Raw genomic sequence first — 27,829 nt, 5'->3', positions numbered from 1 at the left:
ATTTAATAATAGTCATAATACTATAATATTTATGTTATGTTTATTTTTCACTCCAATAACAATATAATATGAATAGTGCACGTCAATATAATCCTATCGTGTGCCACAGGTACACTCTATGTCATCCTCCTCTTCATCAATATTATAATTAATGAAGAAGTAATAACAAATCGTACACTAAGCACAACAATGGATTTTCAATTTTGACTGTGCTTTGCACACACACACACACACACAACACACAAAAAAAAAAAAAAATATTAATAATTACAAATTAGTTAATAATTGTTTGTACTTTACACAAAAACAGAGATATTAAAAAAAAAAAAAATTCAACACGTTTATTGACTATTCTACAGTGGCTTATAATCGAAATTATCCTCGTAATAACAAAAGGTGTTCTAATTCGTCAGCAGAACGCAATAGGAAAGCCGCTGATTCCCTGTAGCCAGCGATGAGCTGCCTCACAGTTACCACGTCGGCTTTGTTCAAAAGTTTACTGCTTGGTTGTGCTGGTGGTGTTGTTTGGCTAAGCATTGAGGGTTGTATTGGAAGCGTGGGCGTAGTACCACTGGAGATACTGGATGCCGTGTTCATGGTTGGAAACAACTGCAGCATACCAGTAGTTGAGGACGAGTTGTTACTGCTGATTCGACGATGGTTGACTGTTGTAGTTGATGTCGTCGTAGAGAGACCTCTAAAACCAGCACCGCTCATATATCCACCTCCTGTTGGTGCTGGTGGAATAGCAGCCACAGTACTAGTACCCATACTGTGGGTGGAAGCAGAAGGCGTTTTATTAACACTCAAGTCGGTTGGTCCAGCAGTTTCTATGGACATTATTAAACATTACATAATTAAATGAGTTTGCACATACATTATTTAATTTTTTTTTATTATGTAGATATATCAGCAATTTAATTTAAAGCTTATTTACTACAAAATATAATAATGTAATCGCAATGTAATATTTTCTTTGCCTTACCATTATTATTGGGAGATGAAGATGTAACGCTAGCTCCACAAGTCACATTTGACAAATTCAATTCGTCATTAACAGTGTTTGACATATTTCCCGAATCGCCACCAGATCCACCTTCAATAGATTCGTTAACGTCTCGACGGTCACAACCATCACGGTTTTCAGCATCGTCGTTACCGTTGCGATGCTCAGTGTCAGCTTCAATAGCATTAGAGGATGTTTTTTCAAAACTACTGTCACCTCCACCGGCGTCTTCATCCGATGACGTCGACGACATTTGCAATGTAGCTCCACCGCTTCCGTTTTGGTTCAATTGTAGGGTACCGGCAGGTTGTTGAAATACATTAGATGCCGAAGTTGAAGCAACTGAATATGGATAAGGCTGTGCAACGGGTTCAAGACCAAGGCGCATTCGTCGGGCATTATCTGACTCGCGCTGACAAGCTACTGCTAATATAGTTTCAGCCTGGGCACTTGTTAAATGGGCTGGCGTGGGCCTTTGCTATATAACATATATTGTAAAAACAGTATAAATAACAAAAATAAATGGTATTTACTGTCATAAACTTAGAAGTACATACCGGCTGCACTGTTGGATCAGAAGAGGAACCATTTGCTGGCCACGGATTAGTTGGTGGAGGAGGTGACGATGAAACAGCACCGCCAGATTGTGGGGTGTTTCGCTTATTGCGACGGCACGATTTCAAATAGGTTCTGATGCGTTTACGTGACCTATCTGAAAGTTCAGGAAACTGTCGTCCACATGAGTCAATAATCGCCTGTACCTTATCTTTCGGTTGTCTGCTGATAGGCACCTGTCTGTCTAAATTTTCATCCACGAACAATCGGACAAACATCTATGTTTTGAAAATAATTCAATAAGAAATTAATGAAAACTAGGAAATAATTTATTTTTAATACAACAAAGAACTCACGTTGAACGCTTTTAAACGTTCCGGATCTATATGATGTTGAGATGATGACCCAATGGAATGCTGATGTTGCTGTTGTGATACAGAGTTGGCAGAATTTGTGGTAGTAGAAGGTTGTTGCCAGTGTTGGCGGTAGCTTGTTGTAATTCCGGAATCAGTGCCGTCATTTGCATTGTTATTTCCGTTAGCAGCACGCTGTAGTTGTCGTAAACGTCTAACTTGTTGCCTGCGCAATCGCCGAGATTGTATACCATTTCCATCTCCGCCATCTGCATTCCTTTCTCCTTCTTCTTCGTCTGCATCTTCTTCTCCTTCCTCGATATCGTCATCATCAAGATCCTCCTCTTCTTCTTCTTCATCCTCCTCATCTTCTTCATCTTCTTCGTCATCAATTGCCGTATCATCTTCGTCTGCGTTCATTACATTCTCAGCACCAGTTCCAATTCCAATATCGTTACCAGTAACAATACCGTTTGTGGTAGTCACCACCATACCATTTGTTTCTTTGGACGGTAGTCGATATGAAGACGAAGGCGATGAAATTGGTGGTGGTGGCAATGATGGTAGAACTTGTGATCCAGCTGTAACTGTGGCCAGAGAGTTAACCGACGAACCAAATAATTGCTGAAATTTTGGAGGTGATGACATACTGTGATGATGCTGCTGATGTGCTGCAGTGAGAAGGCCCAAAGGCGGCCAAAGCACAGTCGTCGTAGTAGTTGGAAGTCCCGATGTCGAAAAGCTGCTGTTTTCATGCAAACCAGTACCACTTGTAGTTGTATCAGCGTCATTTTCTAAATTACAAAATAAAATGTATTTTACAATTTTACATTAATCAATATGTTGGAACTGTATGAATATTATTATTGAGTGTTTTATTAAGAGTAAATAACTCACTGGAATTTAATAGTCTCGGTGATGGCGATGATGTAGTGGAGGACGTAGGAGTCCCACTTCTCCGATACAACTGTTGTTGTACTGTCAGGCCAGTACCACTGGTACTTCGACGTTTATTTGTACCACTTATGTTGTTATTTTGGCTGTAGTGATGTGCCATAGGGGGCAAAGATAGCGGCAAATTCGGGGGTGGTGATGTTGAATCACCAGCTGAGGACGCGGCAGCTGCAGCCGCGGCTGCTGCGGTGGCTGCAGCAACAGCGGCCGCTGCATACTGTTGTAGTTGTTGCTGGATGTGCTGGTGATGATGGTGATGCGCAGGCGTCAATCCAATACCCGCAGCCGAATGAGGTGGCAGGGCGAGCGGTGCCAGTGGTGACAAAGCGTGGTGATGCGCAAGATGTGAGTTAGGGTGTAAGGATGATAATGGTCCACCTGGTGATATACCACTGCCGACGGACGACGGTGGGCTAAAGAGCAGAGCAGCAGCAGCCGCGGCTGCAGCGGCCGCCATAGAGTTGTCATCCGCCGATCCGTCCACGTCCATCATATTAGTGTTATTTACAGAATCGTTTGCCATATCTAACCAATGCCGATGAAAATTATGGTGACTGTTACTGCTAGTAGTAATTGTATCCAATGACTTCTGAAAATATAATAACGTATAATGGTATAATATATTTTAAATCATGAATCCTTAAAATTGAACTAATCGAAAGTATGGTTCAATTTTGACATGAATTTAATTATTAAAGCATATTGAGTTTCATTCTAAATTTTCAAATATAATTTTACGAATCAATGCTTTTTGTTAAAACAATCATTATTGAATAAAAAATATATTTTTTAAATATAATAATTGGTTTAATTTTTTAAATAAAATAAAATAAATTATATTTTGTTAGTACCGATAGTGATGATGCTGATGAAGACGTTGCAAGACCATTCATAATACTCCTGGATGTGTGGTGCATATGATAAGGATGGTGACCATTGCCATTCATCCTTTTGTTTATAGGCGAATGCAGAGCTGCACTCTTTTCCTAGAAAAAGAACATGTTATTAATTCACAATTTCATTCAATTAACCTAAAATATATAAACATTTAAATTTAGTTAGGCAAATATAATATTGTGATTAGATACTCAGTAATAAACTAAATTATTATGTAATACGTAAAATATTCTATGGTATAAACTCTTTGTTGTATTTCCTGATTGAAAACTATAAAAAGATAATATTGTGATTTGATTATGGTAATTTTGAATGAATTTAAATTTGATATCAACACCTTCTCTTACGCTTAATACGGTATAAACTTATCTAGTTTAATTTTCACTTTATACAATATAATGTATCTTGTTTTACAATTTATACTTACTCAAATGTATACCTACAATTTCATAGATCTTACTACAACAATTAGTTCTATACTTAAATTTATATGATCAATTAGTTATATAATATAAGTTAAAACTAATAATAACATCGACCATAGATTTCTAAAAAATATGTTTTATTACTTATATGAGCAACACTTATTATAACAAAAATGTATTTATACAAAGTATCACTGTAATAATTGTGTTTTATTTTTTTGTCATTCAATTTGTACATCTAATTATTATGTATAGAGTGATTTATTTATCGTAAGACACTCATTATTTCAGAAAACCCTAACATTATTGGAAAAATTATATTTTTTATTGTTGTTTTATCTTTATCATTTTTAAAAAAGTTTTTTACTTTTTTAAACGATAATATGTATTTTTAATTTAATATTTCGAAACAGAATAATATTCGAAGTATTTTGATCTATAAACACCAAATTTCGGACCAGTAGCTTATTAGATATATAAATTATAAGCATTTACAGTTTGGATAAGCGAAGTGGTGGGTTAAAATTTTTGGGGTATTCCTGTACCGCTCATAAAAACTTTAAATACCTACATACTTATAAGGCATAAACTACCTACTTATTCAAAAATTAGATTTTTATACATCGAAGTACTCCAAAAATTATACTGATTTCGAATAAGGAATTTAAAATGTACGTTGTCAATTATGGAAGTTAAAAAAATAAAATAAAAATGTTAACAATTTTTTTTTAGAAAAAATGTTTAATGACACAAAAGTATGTAAAAAAATATTCTTAAAAAAACTTAAATTGTTATTGAAATCATAAGTGTCAAGAGTGTCTTACATCAAATGGATCACGGGATATATACAAATATTATATATATTATAAGTACTTAACTACAATCAGTTTTGTATTTATTTCATTTTATTTTCCGAAGTTTTACATAAATATAAAATATTTAACAAGCAAACATTTGTTTAATAAAAATACATGGATATCCAGTTATTTTTTTGTGGGAACCCAGAAACAAAATATAATGTAGTATGATATTATAAGTAAATAGATATGTCGTATGTATAGTACCTACGGATTTGACAAGTGTGTAGTGTAGTACTAATGTACCTACTAGTAAATAAGTATACATAACAATTAAATATAATATAATTCAACCGTTTACCTTAAAAGTCACAACAACTATGGTATAAAGGTATTTTCCTGAAATAAAGTCTTCTCAAGAAGGATTGAACAAATTAATTTTTAAATAAAATATCTTAGGTATCTGTTAAAAGGACTTAATGCTCACATGACGTGATATTACCGCCTTACTAAGGCATAATATAGCATATTTTACGTTCAGAATAATTAATTTTTTCTGTTATTTTGAATGTTTGAGTGAATTTACCTATTATCAGATTTAAAGGTAGGAATATTATCCAGGGCCCAATTAGGTTTAGCATTTTGAAGTAATTTATATGTACGAGAGGTAATATAACTTTTATAAACAATTTACAATTTTTAAATGAACGCACGTCACTAAATAATTTCAATGTACAACAAAAAGTAATAGGGGCTTAAATATTTTAATCTAAATTTAAATACAAAAACAAATGTTAAGTAATTTACATTTTAAGTAAAATGATTAATGATTAAAAGTAATCCATTTTTTTATCGTAAAGTTATGATTAATAATTCGGTAGGATTACATTTTTTAAATCGACAACTAAGATTATTTTACTATAATTTTACTTTTAATCAAGTAGTAAGATTTTAATTCAGCATAATTTGTGTTATATTTTTAGTGTAAATGTTGAATATACACTGTATGAATTATAAACTCATTTTTTTGATGCGATAATATTATAGCCTTCCTATAGATCAAGTAAGTATAATATCATTGTAATTCGTTCGCAACTGAGTTTTTGATAGTAGTGTTATTGAAAAATAATTAGAAAATTGAAACCGAAGTGTATGTATTTCATTATTAAACGAAACTTACAATACGCCGAGGTAATTAAAATCTACATCTAAAAATAAAACTTCAATATGTTTTAAACAGGTACGTAGTTATAAAGTATTATGTAATTCGTTCCCTCGAAAGTTGAAACGTAGAGGTATAATGTATATCAATTAAGAAATACAATATTATACAAGAAAAAACTGAGAATGACTGATATGTATTTATATTAACAGATATCTGTAATTTATTCATGACATGAATAGGTAATAAGATCACAAGGAACATTAATTGTGGTATAATAGTATTCAACAATGTATAAAGGCATTCATGTATTCAATTAAGTAGGTACCTACTTACATTTTTTATGACACGCTTATTGGATCAACTATAGACATTAAATGTTCTCACGTTTGTCGTGTGGTGTGGGGAGGGGGGTGTCCGGTATTCACACCTCGGTTATGTCTATAGACGTTAGACACGTATAACAGGATTATGTTTCAATTATGGGAGAATCGCATTTGATTGTTAAAAATAATTCGAACACTGATTGATTAAATTTGATTTAAAATTCAATTTTTCGAGAGATTCATTTTTGAAAAAGTTTAGATGGTCGAGGTACTTAGGTAGTATACCTCTACGAACTAATACAACGTTCTCGGGTGCGTTAAATGTGTTGTCTTCGATCATGGTCTAGCAGCGTATAAATAATATTACATTTCACGCAGAAAAGCCAATAAGCTATTTAAATTGACGATATAATTTAGGGTTTGTTCAATATAGTATTCACATGTACCTGTGGAGCAAATATTTTTTTCTCTTCATTATAATATAAACATGAATTTATTTCGCATTACATTAGTGTAGGTATTTGCGAATTGTATTCGTTCTTAAAATAAGTACCTATACAATTGAAGGTAAACGATGATAATAAGTTATAATAGTATTAAATACCGTAATAACGCGTATTTATTTTAAATAAGGTTATTTTGTACATACGATAATTTAATTTGACAATAGGTGCATGTGTAAATTATAAATTATAATATCATAATACTTTTCGAATCAAATAATAATTGTATTCTTATGTTTTAATTATGTAAAACACGATTTGAGTAATTCATTTGAACACAATATAAACTATACCAATTCGGATGAGATACAAATAAGACGGTTGCTTGACACTTCTCACGCTTCACTCAGCTCCGCGTTAACAATGTTATGATATTCAATTTCAAAGCAATACACAACATAACCTACCTATGTATCATCAGATATCACATTTGATAAGCGATTCTTAGTTTCTTAGCTCATATAATATTTCATCGCTGACATTTCGTCAAAGCCACGTTTATTGCTGACAACATATTTACAACGATTATCAACGATTTTCGGAGGGTTTCCTCGCGCTTTTCGAAACTATTGAGAAATTGAAATTAGATTTTCGATCTATAAATACATTCCATATGAAACTTTTGATCATTAATTCCATACAAAAAATTGTTACAGAAAACCGCATTATAAAAACCAATACTTTTCTATTGCTTTGCTCAGGATTTAAAATTGTAATTCTCTACTGCCAATGCGCTTAAATATACATAATAATATTACACGTAATAAATGTGATCATGATTATGCGTTTCGTATTGATTCATATTTTATTTACTAATTTTAATATGTTATTAACTGCATATTTTTATTTAATACTTGTTTAATTAGTGTTATGGCTATACACGATATATTAAAGATTCTATTAGTTATACCTACCTATTAGGTACTATATTTTTAGTACTTACTACTTATATAAAATATTTAATGATTTAAAGTGTTTTAAATTTCCAATTAAAGATAACATGAAATTTGACGATTAAAATTCGTCGTATTTACACTGAAAATGAAAAATATATATATATATATATATATATATAATGCTTACTAAGGAGGAGCGTATATTCAGGAATATATGTTGTTGTTGTTTTTGTGTCCCGCTGTTCAAAGTAAGTCAATATTGGGGAGTGAGGACACATAAACCTATTTGTATAAAATACTGTGTATTATATTAATCTTACTTTATTGAAACTTTGATGAAATCGTTATTAATTTTAACTTTTTGCTTAAATAATTGTTATTGTATAAATCAAGCAATTTGTTCTATCAATTTAAATTAAAAATTTTAGATTATAAGATAATATTAACAGTTTTCTTTTTACTTAGGTATGTAAAAATGATTATAATTATTTTATTAAAACAATTTCCGAGAATTATTCATTTGTAAGATTTTGGCATCGATATATTATAAACAAATGACAGTTACAAATTAATTTGAAAAAATATAATATTTAGGACAATGTAATAATTTATATTTTTTTAGTTGTGACCATCCTACTTTTAAAATAATAAAAGTAATAACGAATGTACCTACTACCTATGTAGTACTGTGTAATTATATGTGATAATAATATAACATAGTATCTAATATCTACTATACAATTTAATAGTAAACAATAACTAAATAGTAAATCTACAGTATAATATTAAAATATAACTGAATAACTTTATTTACCAAAATATGACCACCTGAACCAATATCCTCCAATACATTCGAAATTTATATATTAATATATTATATAATAAGCTTATAATGTAATTGAGTAGGCAATTTTTGTAATTGTATGTGATAGAGTCCTAATACTATAGTAGTATAATAAAACTAATATAAACGATCAACTGGACTAGATATAAAAATTGTATGATTATTATATTATATTATTTAAATATAATATTATATTATAAATTCGTAGGTAATTATATAAAATATTAATTTTTTTTAAGCTCCGGATATTTTGTGTGTTATCTTATATGTTTTTAAAGTGTGTCTAATTATTCATTCTTTTACAACTATTATGTTTATAAATCATTTAGTTGCAAAACAAAAATGGTTTGTTTTGATTCATTTAATCCTAATTCATTATTAATCAAATATTTCTTATTGTAAAAGCAGTAATAAATAATAATACAATGTTGCTATAACACGAACGTACCTAATATAAACTTTAGCATAGAAATAAAACAAAACTATATTACTGACTATAGGTCAGTAATTATTATAAGATCAAATTATTATTATTGTTATTAACTATATAGAGCCAATTTATAAATACAACCTACGTAAAAAACATAAAAACAGATAAAAGGACGTAGTAATAAATATTAATCATAGTAATTTTTTTTTCGTTGCACCAAACAAAAACATTATAGACAAGACACTTTTTAAGTGGCAGGTGGTAACTGGTAAGCGGTAGGATGTTCCGCTAACATAATATATTGGGTGGCAAGATCGGAAAATTATAGATACATGTTACTCTGCAAATATCTCGGGCCTCGAGAAATCAAGACAATATTACCGATTGTGCTTTGGGTGTATTGATTCTGTCTATTTGTGGCCCGGGTGTGCGAGGTAACTGAAGAGTAACTATTAAATAAGAATGGTCGTGTTGGAGAGTGTCCGATATGGCAGCGATCAGATGGGAGGTATAGTGGGTCCGAGATGAGTTTGGACAGCAGGACTGATTCTATTACTACTGCCGCTACTACTAGGGTTTCTTCGAAACACAAGAGGGTAAAGTAGAATTTTGAAGATAGGGGGGAGGTGGGTTGGGACGCTGACGGCGACAGCAATATAGCGCAGCAGAGGACAACGACGACACTGTGATGGGTGATGGGGGGGGGGGGGATTAGTAACACCACCACCACCCCGGTACCAGCGGTAGTGCTGCCACTTCCGGTTGAGCTTTGTCGACATTGGTGGACGGAGGGGGGTGAAAGTATTGGTGTTTGGGATAACAGATAGGGTGGCGTGCAGAGGGGTACGTTGGGAATAGGGTACCCAACAGCAGCGGCTATATAGGACGTATACAATATATACGTACATATATATATATATATATTTATATATATATATATAACGGATGCGTGAAGGGCCTTCGGGGCCGTGCCGGATAGGTGGTGCGGTCGCAAAACCCCCCACACACGCACACATATACGCACACGCATATATATACGCACACTCACATATATACGCTTACGCAAGCATATGTGTGTATGTGTATACGCGTACACAGAGAACTGATGAGTTTTCTCCTGGGGGATAATGGGATAGTGGGATATGTGGTGGTGGAGTGGGCAGAGGAGTTGTGACGAGAGAACGGTGGTGCCGCCGGAATTTGTTGTCGGCGATGGTGGGTGGGAGGTAGGGGTGAGTGGTGGGGTGTGACAATCCCTGTGTGAACCCTTGGGCCATCGCCGCTGCCTCCACTTCCACCCGTCCTGCTAACGTCCTGCTGTAGCGCCCACACCCCTACGACCCCCGCTGCCACACGTCCGCAACGTCACCACAAACGCACACCCCGACCGCCACCACCGCACCAACTATATACCGACTGCGAACGTTCTAGTTTATTAGTTATGTTACTACTAGGTATATCGTATATAAGACGAAGAAATTCAATTTCGGTATTCGGTATACACTTATGTATAATGTATATATACCTAGTAAATGATATTATATTTCGGCTAACGTTGTTAAAAGTATGAGTATGGACATTATTTATGTTATGAACCAAGTATAGTGAGTAGCAATAGATTTATTGAGTAAGCAAGATCTGCTGCAGTAGGTATTCATCTGATTACCAAAAACACAAAATTACATTGAATATCTAAAATATTATTTATAAAAATTTTTGTTTACTAATGTCTTATATACCTACGATGTACATTGTACATAATACTACTAATTAATAAAAGTGCTGCCGCCTGCCAAGTTGCATGTAATAATGTATTGGTCTTTAGTCATTATAGGTACCTATAATAATAATTTCCTAAGTCGTTAAAATATCTTTTGGCCGTGTATAGAATCTACTGTGGAAAATTAATGCGCAATGTATGTATTGTTATTTATCGGTGTTATTGCAATGTTTATATAAAATAACGAAATTAAATTAATGATGGATAGTAGATGGAAGACCAGGGTAACATTGTTTCAAGTTTACTTAGAAGTTATGATACGAGGACGACCTAGTATAAGTTTTAAAAAAATTACTAGTATTCTCCAAGTAAAATTTGTTATCTTAGAAAGCAAGGGCGTGGTGATGGTGGAAACAGAGGTGGTGGTGGTGGAAGTAAAAAGGTTTTATGCTGTGCACAACACTTACACGCGAGTTTTCACACACATACACATACACAGGGGTGTAAGTAGTGCTATATATATAATAGTAATGGTTCGTGACGATCGAGTGGGGTGGTGGTGGTGGTGGTGGTGGTGGCGGCAGTAGGGTCTACTAACTTTTGTGATGAGAGAGAGAGTAGAGTGGAGTAGAGCAGAGCGGTGGTCGTGGGTAGAGTTTGAGGGTAAAAGAGGGCTTTTCGTCGTTCCCGTCCTGGTCCCATCGCCGCCGGTTCTGTGGTAGTGGTCCCGTGTGTCCTATGCGTATATATATGTGCGTGTGTGCATGTGTATGTATATGTGTATGTATGAGTATATGTGTGACGTGTATGTGTGTGTGTGTGTATTCGTCCTCCGGCAAAGGATATTACATAGTAGTGTAGTATGTATAGAGAAGGAACAACAGCGTGTGATGGGGTGAGTGGTCGTGTGATGGGCTGGCGGTGGCGACGATGATGATGGTAGGATGGTAGGGGGGTAGGGGTGTAGTGGCGTTGGTATTTGTGTGCGCGCGTGCGCTTGTATGTGTTTGTATGTCGAGTAGAAGTGTGGTGGTGTTGGCAAAAGCGGTGGTGGGTAGCGGGACAGCAGGACGAGTACCTCCACCACCACCACTACCGTCTCCAAGCCTCCGCCGACCATGCCGCCCGCTGTGGCATAGTTGTGTAGTGTGTATTTTGGACGACGACTATACGACGACGATAGAGGCAAGGGTGGTGATGGTGGCGTAGGTGGAGGGTTGCGGGAGGGCCACTGGGGGGTGAGGATTTGACAGCGTCGGGAACGGCCTGGCGGCAGTGTTGGCAAAAGCGGGAGCATTAGGAGGTACAGTGGGTGTGTGGGGGTGGTATTGGGGTGGACGGGTCGGTGACGTTGGAGAAGGGTGGGGGTGGGGGAGGGAAAGTCCGTTATAATAGTGACGACAGCGATGGTCAAGTGTACACACATCACAGACGCTAAGTGGGGTACAGAACAAAAACGTGCATTGTCGAAAAATTAAATAAAATTAAAAGTTTGCATAAATGTGTTTAAACAATTTGCCGCCAAAAAAACATGTTATCACGGCGTTGTTATGGCGGTGGAGCGGGTGTGGCGGCGGCGACGGTTGCCGACGACGGCGGCGCCGCTGTTTTGATAACATTGAGATAAAATTTAAATAATGTATAATATACACATTACACATATTTACTCTACCAGTTTACCGCTACCACTAGCGACGTTGTAGTAATAATAAATAATAATAACAACAAACGATACGTTATCATGATCAGTATTTAAAACAATAATATTTACGGTTTTACTCTTGTGTACCACAACCTCCTTTTTAAAACGCTTTTTTTCTTTCATCGAGTTTGCTTATAAACTAAACATTAGTAATTAGATTACATTTTTATATTATTTCGTTAAAATGCTATTCATTTGTACGAAATTTTACAGAAATATTTAATATTTATATACAAATCAAAACACTTATCATTTTTACTTTCGTATTAACAGAGACTAGAGAGTATACTTATTACGTATATATATTATTATATACGTCTATAAAAAGAATTTTTTTTAGTAAATAAATATAGTTTTATTATTACCTTCAGTCCTTGCTTCCGTTTGGCTGACATAATTGCTTTCGTATTAGTAAGATTTAAATAATTATCAGCACGTCTGAGTAGTATGACCGTGGTTTAGTTCATTTTCGAATATTTTTCGCTCGATTAAAAATGCTTTACTTTATACACAAATAATAATATACTAACCGAATTAATTTTCTAATAAACTAACGACGAATATAATAACACATTCAGTGAATTAATAATTTAATTATATTTACTAGGAGTCAGAATTAAACCGTAAAAAGTAATATTTTTAATTAGGCATAATAAAAATACACATTACAAAAGAAAGTCTAACTTTTCAGAAAAACAATCTTTTATTGCAATTCGAAAACGGCATCCAATGCATTTTGTAATACTATATCCAAATAAATTTTTCCGAATAAAATAAATATTCAATCGAATATACTTCAATACGCGAAAATGTAAAACAGAGAGAGAGAGAGTAAGAGAGAGAGAGAGTGTTAGAGAGCTCGGTGCGTGTCGTTGGCTGGCTGGCTGGCTGCCGACTGACGACTGATGAGGACTGACCGCCTATGTCGCCTTCGCCGTCGCCACCGCCAAAAGCGTTACGTTCACTACGACAATGACGTGGTTTTTGTTGAAAGTGTGTCTATAAACTATATACTGTCATTATTATCACTACATTTATATGTTTTATATTATATATTGTTTTGATGTTTTATTTATCAAACGATAAACTTATAAAATATATACATGGAATATTATATAACATACTGGTTACCTACATATAGCTACATATAATACCGGACAAATATTTTAGTAGTGGGTGCGGTGGTAACATAACACGATATTCTCCCCAGTTACAATTAAACACCCTACAAAAAAAAAAAAAAAACAAATACCTACTCTAAACACACATATACGTATATGGCCTATGTACTCGTATATGAATTAACACTCGGACTACGCTACTAATATAACAATATGGACCGATAAATTGGTGTTTAATACTTTAATCTATTCCTGCGCTGCAATATTTCTATGGCGGCATATTATTATAGAGCTACTAACCGACCGATATGTTCTAGAAACACAAATATTATATTCGGTGAAACGAACACACCGTAATATAGTACGTAAAAAAAACAACAACAAACGAATTCAAACACGATTTTCGTTTAAACTATTTTTGAAATCGGAATTCCTAACAACAGTGATCGGAAAACTGAAATTGTCACTAGATCATAGATTTCATTCTGGAAAGCAGAGGAGTGAGGGGGATACGTCGTTCGATTCTGGACTGATGGCGGCAATGTGGGCGAAAAGGGGACTTTGTTCGAATTCCGCACTGGAGGGTGGAAATGCCGATACACTGACGGAATATATACATATATATATATAGATATATAGATACACTGACAGAATATATATATATATATATATATATGTGTGTGTGTGTGTGTGTGTGTGTATGGGATGACGTTATTCGGGAAAACGCGTGGCAACATATATTTTTTTTCTCGCGCATAGTCGTTGTGAATTCGTGATAGCAAAAAATATTCATACATCCAATACAACGTTTACCCTGGATTTCTATATACCTATATACAACTAAACCCGGAAGAGTATGTTGGTTGTGTACCGTATATAAACGTAAGAATATAAAAAGAAACATTGCGAACGGATGAAATGACGATAAAAGAGAAAAAGGAAACGACAGTGAAAAATGAAATGTATACAATAATAAGAGATACCAATGATAGCGGTGCAGTGGTGTCCATGATGTTCGTGGTATTGCGTGTATGAAGAAAAAAAAGTTTTGTATACATAACAGTGACATGTGTCAAGGGAGTGGAGGGACACAATTTTTGTATACTGTACAATTTAATAAACATTCTATGATACAAATTAATACGCGAGCTTTTAGCAGGTATTGCAGCAATTATATAGGTCGATGCGCGTGGGTGAAAGAGAAATCCGTTTTTGGCGAGTACAATAGAATACCAAGGGTGGAATACGTTGGGAGAAATTATGTTAGATTTAAATGCTGGACATTGGTTTAGATGCCTAAAATCTCACGAATTTAGAGTATTTACATATAATATGAAATATTGAAATATAAATATTGTATATTTGTATATAAAAAACGTAGATATTAGTCGATTGTACTTTAAGTATTTGCAGTGAATCATAAGTGTGCAATAAACAGGGGCCGTGCCCGGTTTTGTCTAAGAATTTATTTGCTAATTCACATTATACACGTGCAGCGTAATGTAGTGTAGATAGTTACTCGAAGGACGACGATAAAGTGGGAGCCGTAGGGGCTAAATAATTTTTAGCAGTGACGGACGAAGTATAGTGTCGTGTGAAAGATTGCAGTGTATACGGTAGCAAACGGCTTTCTAAGGCGGTGGGTGTAAGAGCCTATAGAGAAAAAATAAAACTGCTCTGTTGGTGGCGGAAATGGTAGTAGATTGGTAACGACGGTGGGGGGGGGGGGGGGTGGAAGAGAACAGTAGAGGCAGTAGCGTTGATGACGTCGGCTGCTGCCGCCGCAGGGTATAGCTTTAGCTGTTGTATAGTAATATTGGGCCGGACGGTAATGGAAGTACGTATAGAACATGAGGAATGGGGTAGGTATATAGTGTAGTAGTGGAAGTGTAGAGGAACGTGGCTAGAGGAGAGGAGCGGTTTTGTGTGTCCCAGGGGCGGTGGCAAGGAGAGGAAACGACTATACGAAGAAGGACTGACAGCTGGTGCTGTTACGGCTGCGACGGTGGTGGCGATGGAAGAGGAAAGGGGAACTTTGTCGGCAACAAGGGTCTACTACTACTACCACTGCTGCTACTGCCGAGAATCGGGGCAATGGGGGTGTAGAAAGAGTGAAAGAGAAGGGGGAATGTTCCCAGTTTTGGAGGACGGCGGTATAGTAGGTATCTACCTTCCGCCACCGTCACCTCCACCGCCACCGCTACACCCTCGCATCGTACCACCGACTGACCGGCTGCCCGGCTGGACGACGACAACGACGACGACGACGACGACGACGACGACGACGACGACGTATTACCTTTCGCGTTCCCTCCGCACACCGTATCAACAGCAAAGATCCTTTTCCGGCCCAGAATACATTTCCCCGCAACGTAGTTCCAATTCTATACCTGGTTAATATTATAATTATATTCCACAAAGCGTAATAACGTTTTGGGATGCGTGCGCGACTCAGCACCGATACGTGGTCGCCGGGTGTTGTAATATAGCAGCTGTATAGACATAGCCGGACAGACTCTCGTGCATATATACATAGTATAGTGTACTATGATAATGTCATGAGTGTGTACAACACGCCGACAAATATTATAGTAAAATCGTAGTGTATGTATATAGTGTTACAAGAGTAACGAAATAGAAGGGTAGGTGCGATTCGCGCAGTAGTATAAAAGGAACGAGAGTGAGTGGCATAGAACTGAGGGGGTGGTTGGCGGTGGGTAGTAAAAAGAAGAAGGAATGCGTGAGTTTATGTGTTTGTATGTGTGCGTGTGGGTGTGTGTGCGCGCGTAAGGATAACGAGTACGAGCAGGCAGACAAGTTGAGACGCGGGTGTGTAGGGATCGGGGGTGGTCGTCCGTTTTTAGAGCGGCATGCGGTATATACAGCGCGAGTGTGTTCAGCGGTGGAGGGTGTGACAAGGGTATCGACGGTGGTGAGAGGGTTAGTGCGCGGAGTGGTGTAGTAAGTAAGGGTCCCGTTACCCGCACTCCCGCACACGCACACGTCACCCTTGCTGTACGTACCAAAAGACTCGACGACGAGAGTGTGTGTGTGTGTGTGTGTGTGTGTGTACGGTGGGTCCCATATATGTGCACCTCTGTATATATATATATATATATATCTGTTGTAGAGTATGGCAGCAGTACCCCGCGCGCGCAAACGACCCCAACCACCGCCGCTGTAGCTTTACTATATCCTCTATAAACCCTCCGTCTACCAAGCCCCCCGTCACCGACACCACCGCTCCGAGGCACTATATCGGACCCGTTGTACTGTAAGGTCGGAGCAAACGAAAAAAAAATACGTGTCCGGAAATGTATATATATATATATATAAAAAAACGTACGCATATACGAGTCGAGAATGAGAAACGTATAGCAAAAGATAGATGAGAGAGAGAAATGCGCTTTAAACTTGGCGCGTACACATTTATAATAAAAATGGGCCAGTTTACTAACGGGAGGGAACGTATCATATACATATATATGTGGCAGTGGGATTGGTTTGTGGGGTGGGAAAAAGTGTGCAGGACTGTACTGTAGTGTGATCGTGTATAGTGAAAAACGCCTCTCCCGATACGTGCATATATGGGTATATTGAAGCGCACGTGCTCGCCATAATCCCTCCAATAGCCTCCCCCTCCACCCCTCAACAGTGGTACCGACGACCATTGTTAAGTGAATGTCGAACCGAAAGTGTGTGAATTTGAAATTATAGCTGCCGTTACAAAGACGGTCAAGTATCCTTCGGCTGCCGATGCGTTCACATCCCATATATACGATATACCTATATGTGATATGTCGTAGCCACTTCGTGAAATCTATCTTATCACGGAAAGTTGTCCATTTAATTAAATGGAAACGCCTTTTTCACACACCATGAAATACGAAAAGATTTCATGAAAAAGTGATTTTTTCGTGAAATGGTCACGCCAATTTGACATTGTGTAATTTTTTTCAGAATAAGGTTTTTCACTTTGTAAAATAAAACATTTACCACACAAAATTTATCTCATCATATTATATATCTTTGTCATATTTAATACTATAAAATATTTTTTACATAATACATAAATTTCAGTTATATTTATGCAGCGCGACGGTAGTGGCGTGAAGCTAAGTAAAAAAAAGAAGCGAATAGCCACTATAATGTGTACCTATATTAACAGGAACCAGAGTTGTACACTTGTAGCATTGAAAAACCGTACTAATATCTGCTAATCCATCGACCCGCTCTAACGGCTGAACATATAAGGTCATATTATAAGGTATCAATCAATCAGAAATATTGTGCAGAAGAGAACGAGGGAATTCGTAAGCAGATTGGTTGGACGGCTTAAAATTTACAACCAAAAATGTCCAAGTTCTTTTAAGTCCGATTTTTCGTATGCGACGAAACTATCGTAAAATATAATATTGTCCCCCCGATCCGCCGCTTGTCCATCCCACTACTCTCGTTGCGGCGGCAACATTCACTCTCAATCACGATATCATATTATTAAAATTTAAAACCACGTATTTTCTTGTCGCGTACTCGACTGTAACTACCATAATAAATTTACGTAAGTGTTTTAAAAAAGTTATTACTTAATAATATTCTATCTCAAAACACATTATTATTTATTTCTAGTCACGTAACAATGACTTACAAATAATAAGGTATGAACAAAAAATTAGTGATATCCCAATATAAACACTCCGCCTTACTCCGTGTAAAGAAAAAGACCCTAACAGTTATGGTATCATTTAATAGCTAAATCTATCAACTATAGATATTATTTATGTTAAAATAATTTGCTAAATTATTGAACTTAGTTTGGTGATTTAAGTAAAAAATGTAAAAATAGGTACTATTGAATAATGAGTACAAAATAATATAATAGGTATATTATAGTGTATACCTACTATTTAACTGAAATAAGTAGTGTATTACTAATCAAGTGTTTTAAAGTCACCAAGCTAAGTTCAATTATTTAGCAGACTATTTTAACATAAATTATATCTATAATTGAAAGACTTAGCTATAAAATTATATCACAACTTTTAGAGCCTTTTTTTTTTTTATACTTAGCTTTTTTTATACGGAGTGTTTTTGTTGGGATATAAAGATACGTTAAGTTATACTAATTAAAATTAAATATATAAAAAAAGTTAATTCTTATTGAATAGAAAAAAATATATATAAGTACGTAGACATAGTTAAAAGAAACATTAAATTATGTAGATAAAGTGCTGCAGAAAGAAGCCGGGTACTTCCCAATTTATTACACGACGCCGCACATCGAACTATAGAAGACGAAATAACAATCTCCGCAATACCGGAACACGCGCTGATTTTTAATACTTCGTACAGTATAGAATCTAGATATCATTAAGTTTCTGACCGTACAATTGTCGATACCAATTATTAATTAATAAAGATACTTCTTATAGTCTTATGTAAATATACGAGATCATATCGAGAAATATTTTTCCTAAAACGTTATCTAAACACGGTATTGGCCGGCAACAATACATTTTATAAAAAATAATGCAATTTTTAAAAATATGTATTAATATAATAACATTTTTTCAAATATGCACTTTTCCTAAAATACGAAGAAATATTTAAAAATATTCAAATTTCAAAGACAACCATTGTATTTAATTTTCACAAAACAGATGTTAAATCTTGCTTAGAATAATTGACAATTACCCCAAATAAACATGCAAATGCAAGAAACTCCTGAATCCTATTTAGGTATAAGGGTATAACTAACACCTAATTATAATAATAATAGCTGTAGGTGGTTAACATTTTATTTCACAAAGTAAATGACCACATTGTGAAAAAAATTACACAGACTGACCATTCGGATTGACCATTTGTAAGCTATTTTCGTATTTCAGAAAGTGTGAAAAAGCCGTTTCAACTTTATGAAATTGACAACTTTTCATAAAAAGATCGATTTCACAAACTGACTATGACATATTATTATTATACACCTTTTTGTTACTCGGGCGAAAGACACTCAGGTATAGATAGTGGGTGTGGACGGCAGGTGCAGTGTAGGGAATATATATGTGTGTGTTTATGAAAGTGTGTACATCACACCACACCTTAGTAACAGTGGGTGAAAAAAAAACCAATAATAAATAAACACGGACATTTTCCAAAGGGACGGGGGGCACGAGCCACGACCGTAGCTCGTGAACACTATAATACCTACAAATACGACGACAACGCGTGCGAGCGAGTGAGGGGACGACGAACACACATGATCGTTAGTATTCCAGTTTATGTCAATGAGGGCGCCGGTGGTAAGTGAGTGTGAAAAATAGAGGGTCTTATAAAGGTTTCGGCAATTATTTCGTTAAATATACTTTTATACGTCTAAACTAAACTTCAATAAAAATTCAAATTCATGCTAACACACTGAACGCGTTTGTATGAACGTGATTAAAATAGCACACGATGCTGTAATATTTTTTTTTACTAAATAGACGCGTGTATATATTTCAATATTTGCACATTTATAGTATTCAGTGTGGAAATGTATACAATACAAAATCTTACGTGAAACATTTTTCGGTTACTTAATAATAGCGTCTAAATAATAGTACCTACTACCTATGTACAACAATTACTGCATATATTATAGGTACCTACATAGACAAATATTTCGATACCTTTTTTATTACATGGGTTTCACTACACAGCTCATTATTATATAGCTATAAGCTAACCTATAGTATAAGACATTATGTGTATTATATTCGACAAATCGACAACGTATACCATACAATTAACTAAGTCCTACGTGTAGTAAACACTGACAAAAAATTATTTATGTATTATTATTTATTATTGTATTATTATTATTTATGTTCGTAATATATAAGTATGATTATTTAGTTATTTTGAGAAAATACAAAAATCTTAAATATAACCATCTAAACGAAATCGCAATTTAATCAGATGTCTTAAAGATATTGGAATGGGATATTGGATTTTCGTTTCTTTTGATGTCATTTGAACTTAAAACAGTTGCTACAATTTGGACAATACGAGTAAACACAACAAAATAAGCCGGTCAGCTGCAGCTGCTGTCAGTACACACAAAGCATATTGATGCTTTAACGGCGGTGATGGTGAGTTAGGTGTACACATCCGGAAAAGACGGCCGAAATAAGAAAAACGCACTATAGTAGTACCCGAGTGACCGTCGTATGGGGGGGAGTTGTTTACGAAGGCGGTAGCCGGTAGTGGTGGTGGTGCCGGATTAGTTTTCGAAGCTCGTCGACCAAGGTTAGGACTAGGCTGGAAGGATGGGGGAGGTGAAAAGGCCACGTTGCAGTGACGGTGGTGGTGTGTGGGTGAAGAAGGTTTGTGCCCATGTCAAAGTAAACAGTAGAGGAGGAAGTGGTGGCCAATGAGTGGTGGAAGAGTGGTTGAAGGAAGAGAGAGAGGATTGATGGGACCAAACGTGTGTGCCTCTGACTATTACTACACATAGTATTCGGGGGTCGGGATAGATAGGGGAAAGACATACACACACACATCCACACTTTCCCCAGGATGCGTGTGTGTACGTGTATGTGTGACGATGAGAGGAAAGTAGTAGAGAGTGAGCCTTGAGTGAGCGAGGTAGAGAGGTTTTGCCTCAGGGGTTTGTGTAGATGGCTGCCACCGAGCAGTGATGGGGTATGCGGTCCGTAGAGAGGTGGTGGTAGTGGTGGTTGAGGTGTGTGATGGCTACGCGAAGAGACTACACACGCACACAATATATATATATAGGTCGGCGGATAAGGCCTGTGTGGCTGGCAGGCGGTGAGTAGGTGGGTGGGTGGGTAGCAGTGCGCAAAAGAGGAGCACACACAAAACCAGGATGGGTGGTGTTACAGTCGACGGGGCTTTTGTCGGTGGCTAGCGGAGAGGAAGGGCACAAACGAAATAAGAGGAACACGGTGGCGTCGATGGAAAGGACTGTGGGGTGGTGGTGGGGTGAGGAGACTAAAACCCCAAAGCGACGCGAGGAGGACTTTGTCGGGTCCGCTGCCGATTTCGTATACGTAGTGAATGGGAAAAGCGGAGGGGAATAGCGTGATAGTGGTGTGGGTGGTGATGAGCGGTGAGGGTAGAGAATCCTGATCGTGACCGACTCCGGAGAAGGCGGTGAAGAGAAACGCTCTCGCGCGTATATATATATATATAATACGTGGGTCGACGAGGGGAGGTTTTTGGTGAAACGACTGTGGTGCGTATGGCAGAGGGTAGAAGTGGTGGCGGTAGTAGTACCGAATACCCGCCACCCGCTTGTTAGCCGAGGGTGGTGTACCCCGTAGCACTCGGCCCGTGCGCCGCGTCACGCCGCCGTCAAAGTCCCACCGCCACCCTCCTCCATACTCGCTCGCTATACTACTACGCACACTACTACCCGCCTTCTCTATCGGTGCCTGCCACCACCCTTGTCGTCTCATACTCGCCACCACCCTTGCCTCTGGTGCTTTTTTCCCTTTTTTTTTCTTCTTCCTTCCGGCCCAAATCCCCAAATCCCTACTACCCCCTGACGCTACCACCGTCACTATACACACCCTACCGCCACTACTGCCGCCGACACACTAATGCGCTCCGGTGCTGCTGCTGCTGCCGTTCTCACCCTCTCCCCCGGTCATCATCAGTCGTAATATCCTCAAAGCTCCATCGGCTCTCGGCAGTGTAGGCGACACGCACACACACGATCGCAACCGGCTCTGCCGCTGCTACGATCGCCCATCGTAATAACAGCGTAGTAGTAGTAGTCGCATTCCCTTTAACCTTACTCGGTCGACCTATCGTCCGTCATCCATCTTCCTCAGTCTTTTCCTTTCCTTTTCTCGGCCTTTCTCTCCCGCCTCCTATTTGCGGCTCACCCTATTACGTTCAAGCGTGCACCACTCTCTCTTTCACGAATATAGTACTGATTTTGCCCAGGCCCAATTCGGTGTTGGTGTCAAACTAAGCGTGCCATAAAATCGTAACGCATTAAAAATAATCACCCAATGAATTATGTTACTCGTCTTATTATTGAATATGGTACAACTAATCAGATTAGATTTGTATATTATTGTAATTTGTATATATTATATTATATTGCCTTACTTGATTTTTGTCCGATTTGTCCACTTCGGTTTCGTCAATTTCAGTGAATCCTTCTGGTATTTCCGATGTCTCCTCTAGTGGTCCTTCCATCACCATGTTCCTGGATACAGCGTCCTCAGTTTCTTTTTGGCCACTGTCACCAACACAACAGCTTATAGCTGCTACCGTTGTTTTCAACGCTAACGTCACCACAGTTGCCGCTTTATCATAACAATCGTCATCGTTGTTATTATTTTTACGATCACCCATTCTTCTCTGCATTTTAGCCGGTTTAGGACCATCATCTTCCTCGTCCATCTCTCCACCTCCAACATTTTCTCCCGTCACCACGTTATGTTGTTCGTTCGTAATACTTTCATCAACCTCTTCGTTAACACCACTACCAATGTCACCATTATCACTATCTCGATAACAATTTTTAACTACCTCGTAATCACCATCACAATCACTTACCGTTGTGTCTATATCTTCGTAATGACATCCACGATAACCTAATGATGACCGGTTCAAACGTTTTGGTCGAACACGTCGGCGCCGTACGCGCTTACGCTTGTAAAAAAAATCATCTGCGACTTCTGACGGAGACGACGATGATCGGATCGTCGTTTGCGTGGGTGAAACTTTTAATAGTGGTGAAGAGGACAAGTCTAACGGTTGCATATTACTGTTGACGCCACTAAAATCACTACCACCTACACTCACGCTTAATCTGCTACCGTTACTACACACTCCCCATTTTGACCACCAACCACCACTCGATCTACTAACACCACTACACGATTCCGTACGGGATGACAACGACGACGACGACGATGACAATATCAGCGTGCAGCTGCTGTTGCTACTATTCTTCAAAGTGCTACTATCCGAGCTTGAGTTACCGGCTGTCGTGGTAGCAGCAGTGGGGACTTCTATGACTTGGCACGGCTGCCGAACGTTACGTTTCAACGGAACAGTACGTTTACGCTTGTTGCCACCCTTTGTCGCTGCTACCACAGCAATGTGACATTCATTATCCGTAACATTCTCCTTATCGGCCCCCGTGGCTATTTCAATGGCGACAGTTGAGAGTGCACTATCATATTCTGTTTTTACAGCACTACTGCTTTCCTCGTTCTGTTTTACCGGAGTAGAACACGCGAACGTCGATGACGACCATTGTTCTACCTTAGCGCATTGAAAAAGTTCACTATTAGTGACGGAAAGGGGAGTCTGTTGTAGACTGTCTACAGACGCGTCGACCGCAGACGCCGACGTAGGGTTATTGGTGCTGCACTGAGGACATCCCATTAAAAATGCTGTCACCGCCTCCCTGGGTAGAAAAGCATACGTCTCCATGATCTGCAAAAGCACGTGGACTTGAGTAAAAACAAAATAATTATAAATAACGCGTAGTCTACTTAATTATATTTTTATTCAAGAAATTGTATGATATAATTTTTTTTAGAAAATCTTAAAAACATAATATTTTATAATGTATTTTTCATAAAATAATTAAGTTTTTTTACTATAATAGTATAATATAATACTTCACGTATTATAATAATACATAGCAGGCTATTAGCAGTAATATACGAATTTAATAAAGTACAATACTTAGATACTATATAATATACTCTAACTCTATAATCTTTATACAAGACTCGAAACGTTAACAAATTTTTAACTCTTTAAGTTAATATAAGAAAAAGTTAAAGTTAAAAGTTAGGGCACCTTTATAGAACAATTTCATAACTTCATTAAAAATTAACGCGATCAAAATATCAATTTAATAAAACGTAAAATTAAATTATCTAATTTAAATCTAAAGTATAGCATACATACAAAACATATTAATTTTGATATTTTTTCAAGCTTGGTGTTACATGCCCAACCTTTCCACCATACATCAAAGAAGGTGGTAAAGTTAAAATGTAGAGTTAAAACGACCAGTCATTGTTTAACTTAATAAAGAAGTAATGTAAAAATGTTATGAATTTGTATAAATACAACTAATACAAGAGATACTATTATAATATTTTATTATTGATATACTTCAATTTTTTGATATTTGATCTATACCTATAGGTATTAGGTTATATAGGTATTTATAGAGATAGGTACCTAAAATGTAACACATATTATGACATAATATATACATCTATGTATATACATAATATTAAACTATTAAAACAATATATCGACTGACAGTTTTTAATGATTTATAAAAGAACGATGTTCATTAAAAAGTCATACAAACGATAATTCAATCTAATCATTCAAATTTTTTTTTATGAACTGCAAAAATATGCATCTTACTTAAATATTTTTATTACATAGCAAATATTCAATGTGGATTTTCTTGGTTATATTTACAATATTTACTCATTGGTAAATATAAAATAAAAATGAATAAACTGAGACACACATTGATGTATTATATTCTGGTTAGCCACTAATGGTTTATATGAGAACTGATTAATTATACGAATACGAATACGTATAATAGTATACAAAATTATATGTTTATTGGCCTGTAGTAATAATAATAATAATATTACCTGTACCAAGTATTAAATTTAATTTGAATGATACCTACAGGCGAAGTAGGGCAATCATCAATATTTTTAGTCGAGAGAATGTTACAATTCAATATTAAATCGGGAATTCAGGACGATTATCGAATTTTAAGATCCATTCAGTGAGAAAAAGTTTCATTCTGCTGATTTTAAAGGTAAAAGATTCAATATACAAAGCAGAAAAGATTGCTTAGTCTAGGGGTTGTCAGGAAGAAAGATTAAATAGTCCACTCTTTGTACCTACGTATATAATCTTACATACTCTAAATAATATTAAATTTTAATACTGACTATCTACAAAGAGAACGACGCCCTACCGACATATATATGTCAAACTTGATCTGGCAATGATTATACATTATGCTGCTTTAGAAAGTTCCAATAAAAAATTAAAAAGTAACGAGTTACCTACATAACTTAATTAATATTAACTTAACGTTTTAACATAAATAATGTTTAACTCGTTAATGAATACAGTCTTGTCTATATATTATTGTATGTATACCTACGTAAAAATATATAATATATATATATGTACATACGTACTACATATTATGTACTATAGTATTATAAACACAATAAATTTATCTAAAAAAAAAAACTAATTGAAAATTGAGTTTTAGGTACCTACCTATACTATTTTAAAATAATGTGTATTAAATATGTGTACGAATTATTACAATACATACCTATAGGTTATTTATACAACTATATTAATATATTATATAACTTCATAATCAAGGTAACTATAGGTCTTTGAATTTGGGAGACAAGAGAGGTTCACCTAAAATTACTTTTTCATACAATATTTTAGGCTACAACTAATAATCTTTGGTTTTTATTTGGGGGGGGGGGGGGGCATTATATAAATACCTTACACTTCTAATGTTTGTGTTTAGGTGGTCATGTTTATATAATATACAGTTGATACCAACCCTCCCCCTCAACATACAAAAGCTATTTGAATGACGTACCCACCTATTCCATATGGAACCGTGTACCTATATACTGATTTACGGTGATCCGATAACGAAGTGAAATATATATATTTAAAAAAGGTAAGTACTCACCATTCTGTGCGTACGCTTTTGTCCCGAGTGTCGAGCCGAAACACCTCCACCGCTGCAGTGCACTCTGTATATTATATCAAAGAATTCGTCAACCACGGCCACTTTTTTGTAGCTGAAGTTCTGTTGCTGCCTGGAACCGCTGCCCGTCTGCATCGATGCTGCGGCCGTGCCGCCGTTCCTGGTGTCCACCACGTACAGAATGTCCAAGTCATCCGCTTGCGCTGCTGAACCCGACGACGGTCTTCCCATCCGGAACCCCTTGGCCCGCACCCAGAACCGGAATTTGGAGTTGTCGGCTGCGCGCCGCAGCTCGCCCCTGACCGCGCGCACTATCTGCTCGTACTTGGCCCGTCCGACGATCTTGGCTCTGCAGCCCGGCCCGTCGTACTGCTTCCGGACCCACTCGGCGTACCACCGTCTGTGCTGCTCTTCATACTGTTCCTGTTGTTGGTCCGTCATCGCCAAGACCGCTGATTAGACAGCAGCTGAATCAGAAACAAAACGTTTACGTTGAAAAAACATAAGACCAACGAGTAACGACTTGTGGACAGTGTTGCGGATGAATATCAATCGCTATTAAATACGAAACTATATAATATGTAAAATGAAAAACAACTACGAATACAATAGCTTAAAATAAAAATAATATATAATAATATAAATAATGATTAGCGAATAAAATAATAATTGTATATCAAATCTGCTCTGTGAGTGATTTCCACAAATATAGTACGACAGCGTGTAGAATTGGTGCACTATATAATAATATTATATATATATTATATAATATGTAAGATATTAAGGTGGAAACGTGTGATTTATTATGCGACGAAAAGCCAGCGGCAGCTACACAATACAGCTTGGTTAGTTGAAAAAACAAGTGGTGCAGTTTTCCGTTCTATACACCTGAAACACAAAAATCGGTTAGAAATAATACGAATTCGACTATTCAATTTAAACGATAATTAATTTCGTATATTATTTAAAATATACAAAAAATAAATCGATGATGTGTAATATAATATATAATATAAATATATTATGTATTATAATGTATGAATTGAAGTTGAACTCTGAAGAATTCTGAAACGCTGAAAATCAAAATGATAATATTAATGACGGACTACAGTAATCGCCGCGTCGAACTATATTTTACTGCGCGCCGGTAAGTAAAATAATAGACAGGCAACAGCAGATAAATCACAGTGGTCGCGTAGAAAATTGAATAGGTAAATATATTATATTATCTGCGAATAAAACAATGTACAAAAACGTCTTGGTGAAAAATCGTAAGAGAGAAAGGCACGTAAAACGATAAAAATCTCGAAAACGATTTCGTTGCGATCTCAATTGGAGCGACGCGACGAATCCACAATCGCAATAATATTAT

At 36.4% G+C, this 27,829-nt stretch overlaps 1 protein-coding gene across 3 annotated transcripts; it reads right to left on the bottom strand.

Annotated features, from left to right (window-relative positions):
• On the bottom strand, positions 1 to 27,085 carry LOC100167373 (serine-rich adhesin for platelets). Of its 3 annotated transcripts, XM_008189878.3 has the most exons (9): positions 26,440 to 27,083; positions 22,812 to 24,152; positions 3,720 to 3,854; positions 2,812 to 3,457; positions 2,565 to 2,708; positions 1,918 to 2,501; positions 1,564 to 1,839; positions 986 to 1,484; positions 1 to 830 (listed from the first exon to the last, which is right to left on the bottom strand). In XM_008189878.3, the coding sequence occupies exons 1-9, from the start codon at positions 26,896 to 26,898 to the stop codon at positions 376 to 378; spliced, it is 4,539 nt and encodes a 1,512-aa protein (XP_008188100.1). In that variant the 5' UTR covers positions 26,899 to 27,083; the 3' UTR covers positions 1 to 375. The 3 variants fall into 3 exon arrangements, with proteins under 3 accessions (XP_008188100.1, XP_029345672.1, XP_001944107.2); XM_029489812.1 differs by having other exon boundaries at positions 1,918 to 2,708; positions 2,812 to 3,454; positions 26,440 to 27,085; XM_001944072.5 differs by having other exon boundaries at positions 1,918 to 2,708; positions 26,440 to 27,082.
• Positions 27,086 to 27,829: the final 744 nt, after the last annotated feature.

This window comes from Acyrthosiphon pisum, chromosome X (genome assembly GCF_005508785.2).
Source record: "Acyrthosiphon pisum isolate AL4f chromosome X, pea_aphid_22Mar2018_4r6ur, whole genome shotgun sequence".
Taxonomy (NCBI): Eukaryota; Metazoa; Arthropoda; class Insecta; order Hemiptera; family Aphididae; genus Acyrthosiphon; species Acyrthosiphon pisum.
Note: the sequence above shows the minus strand (reverse complement) of the source record. Positions and strands in the feature narration are given on the sequence as shown.

Excerpts from the sequence above, each read along its gene's own strand:
- LOC100167373 (XM_001944072.5), bottom strand. The coding sequence starts at position 26,898 with ATGACGGACCAACAACAGGAACAGTATGAAGAGCAGCACAGACGGTGG. Across the intron at positions 24,153-26,439 it reads AAAAGCGTACGCACAGAATG|ATCATGGAGACGTATGCTTT; the intron begins GTGAGTACTTAC and ends GTGCTTTTGCAG. Across the intron at positions 3,458-3,719 it reads CATCAGCATCATCACTATCG|AAGTCATTGGATACAATTAC; the intron begins GTACTAACAAAA and ends TTATATTTTCAG.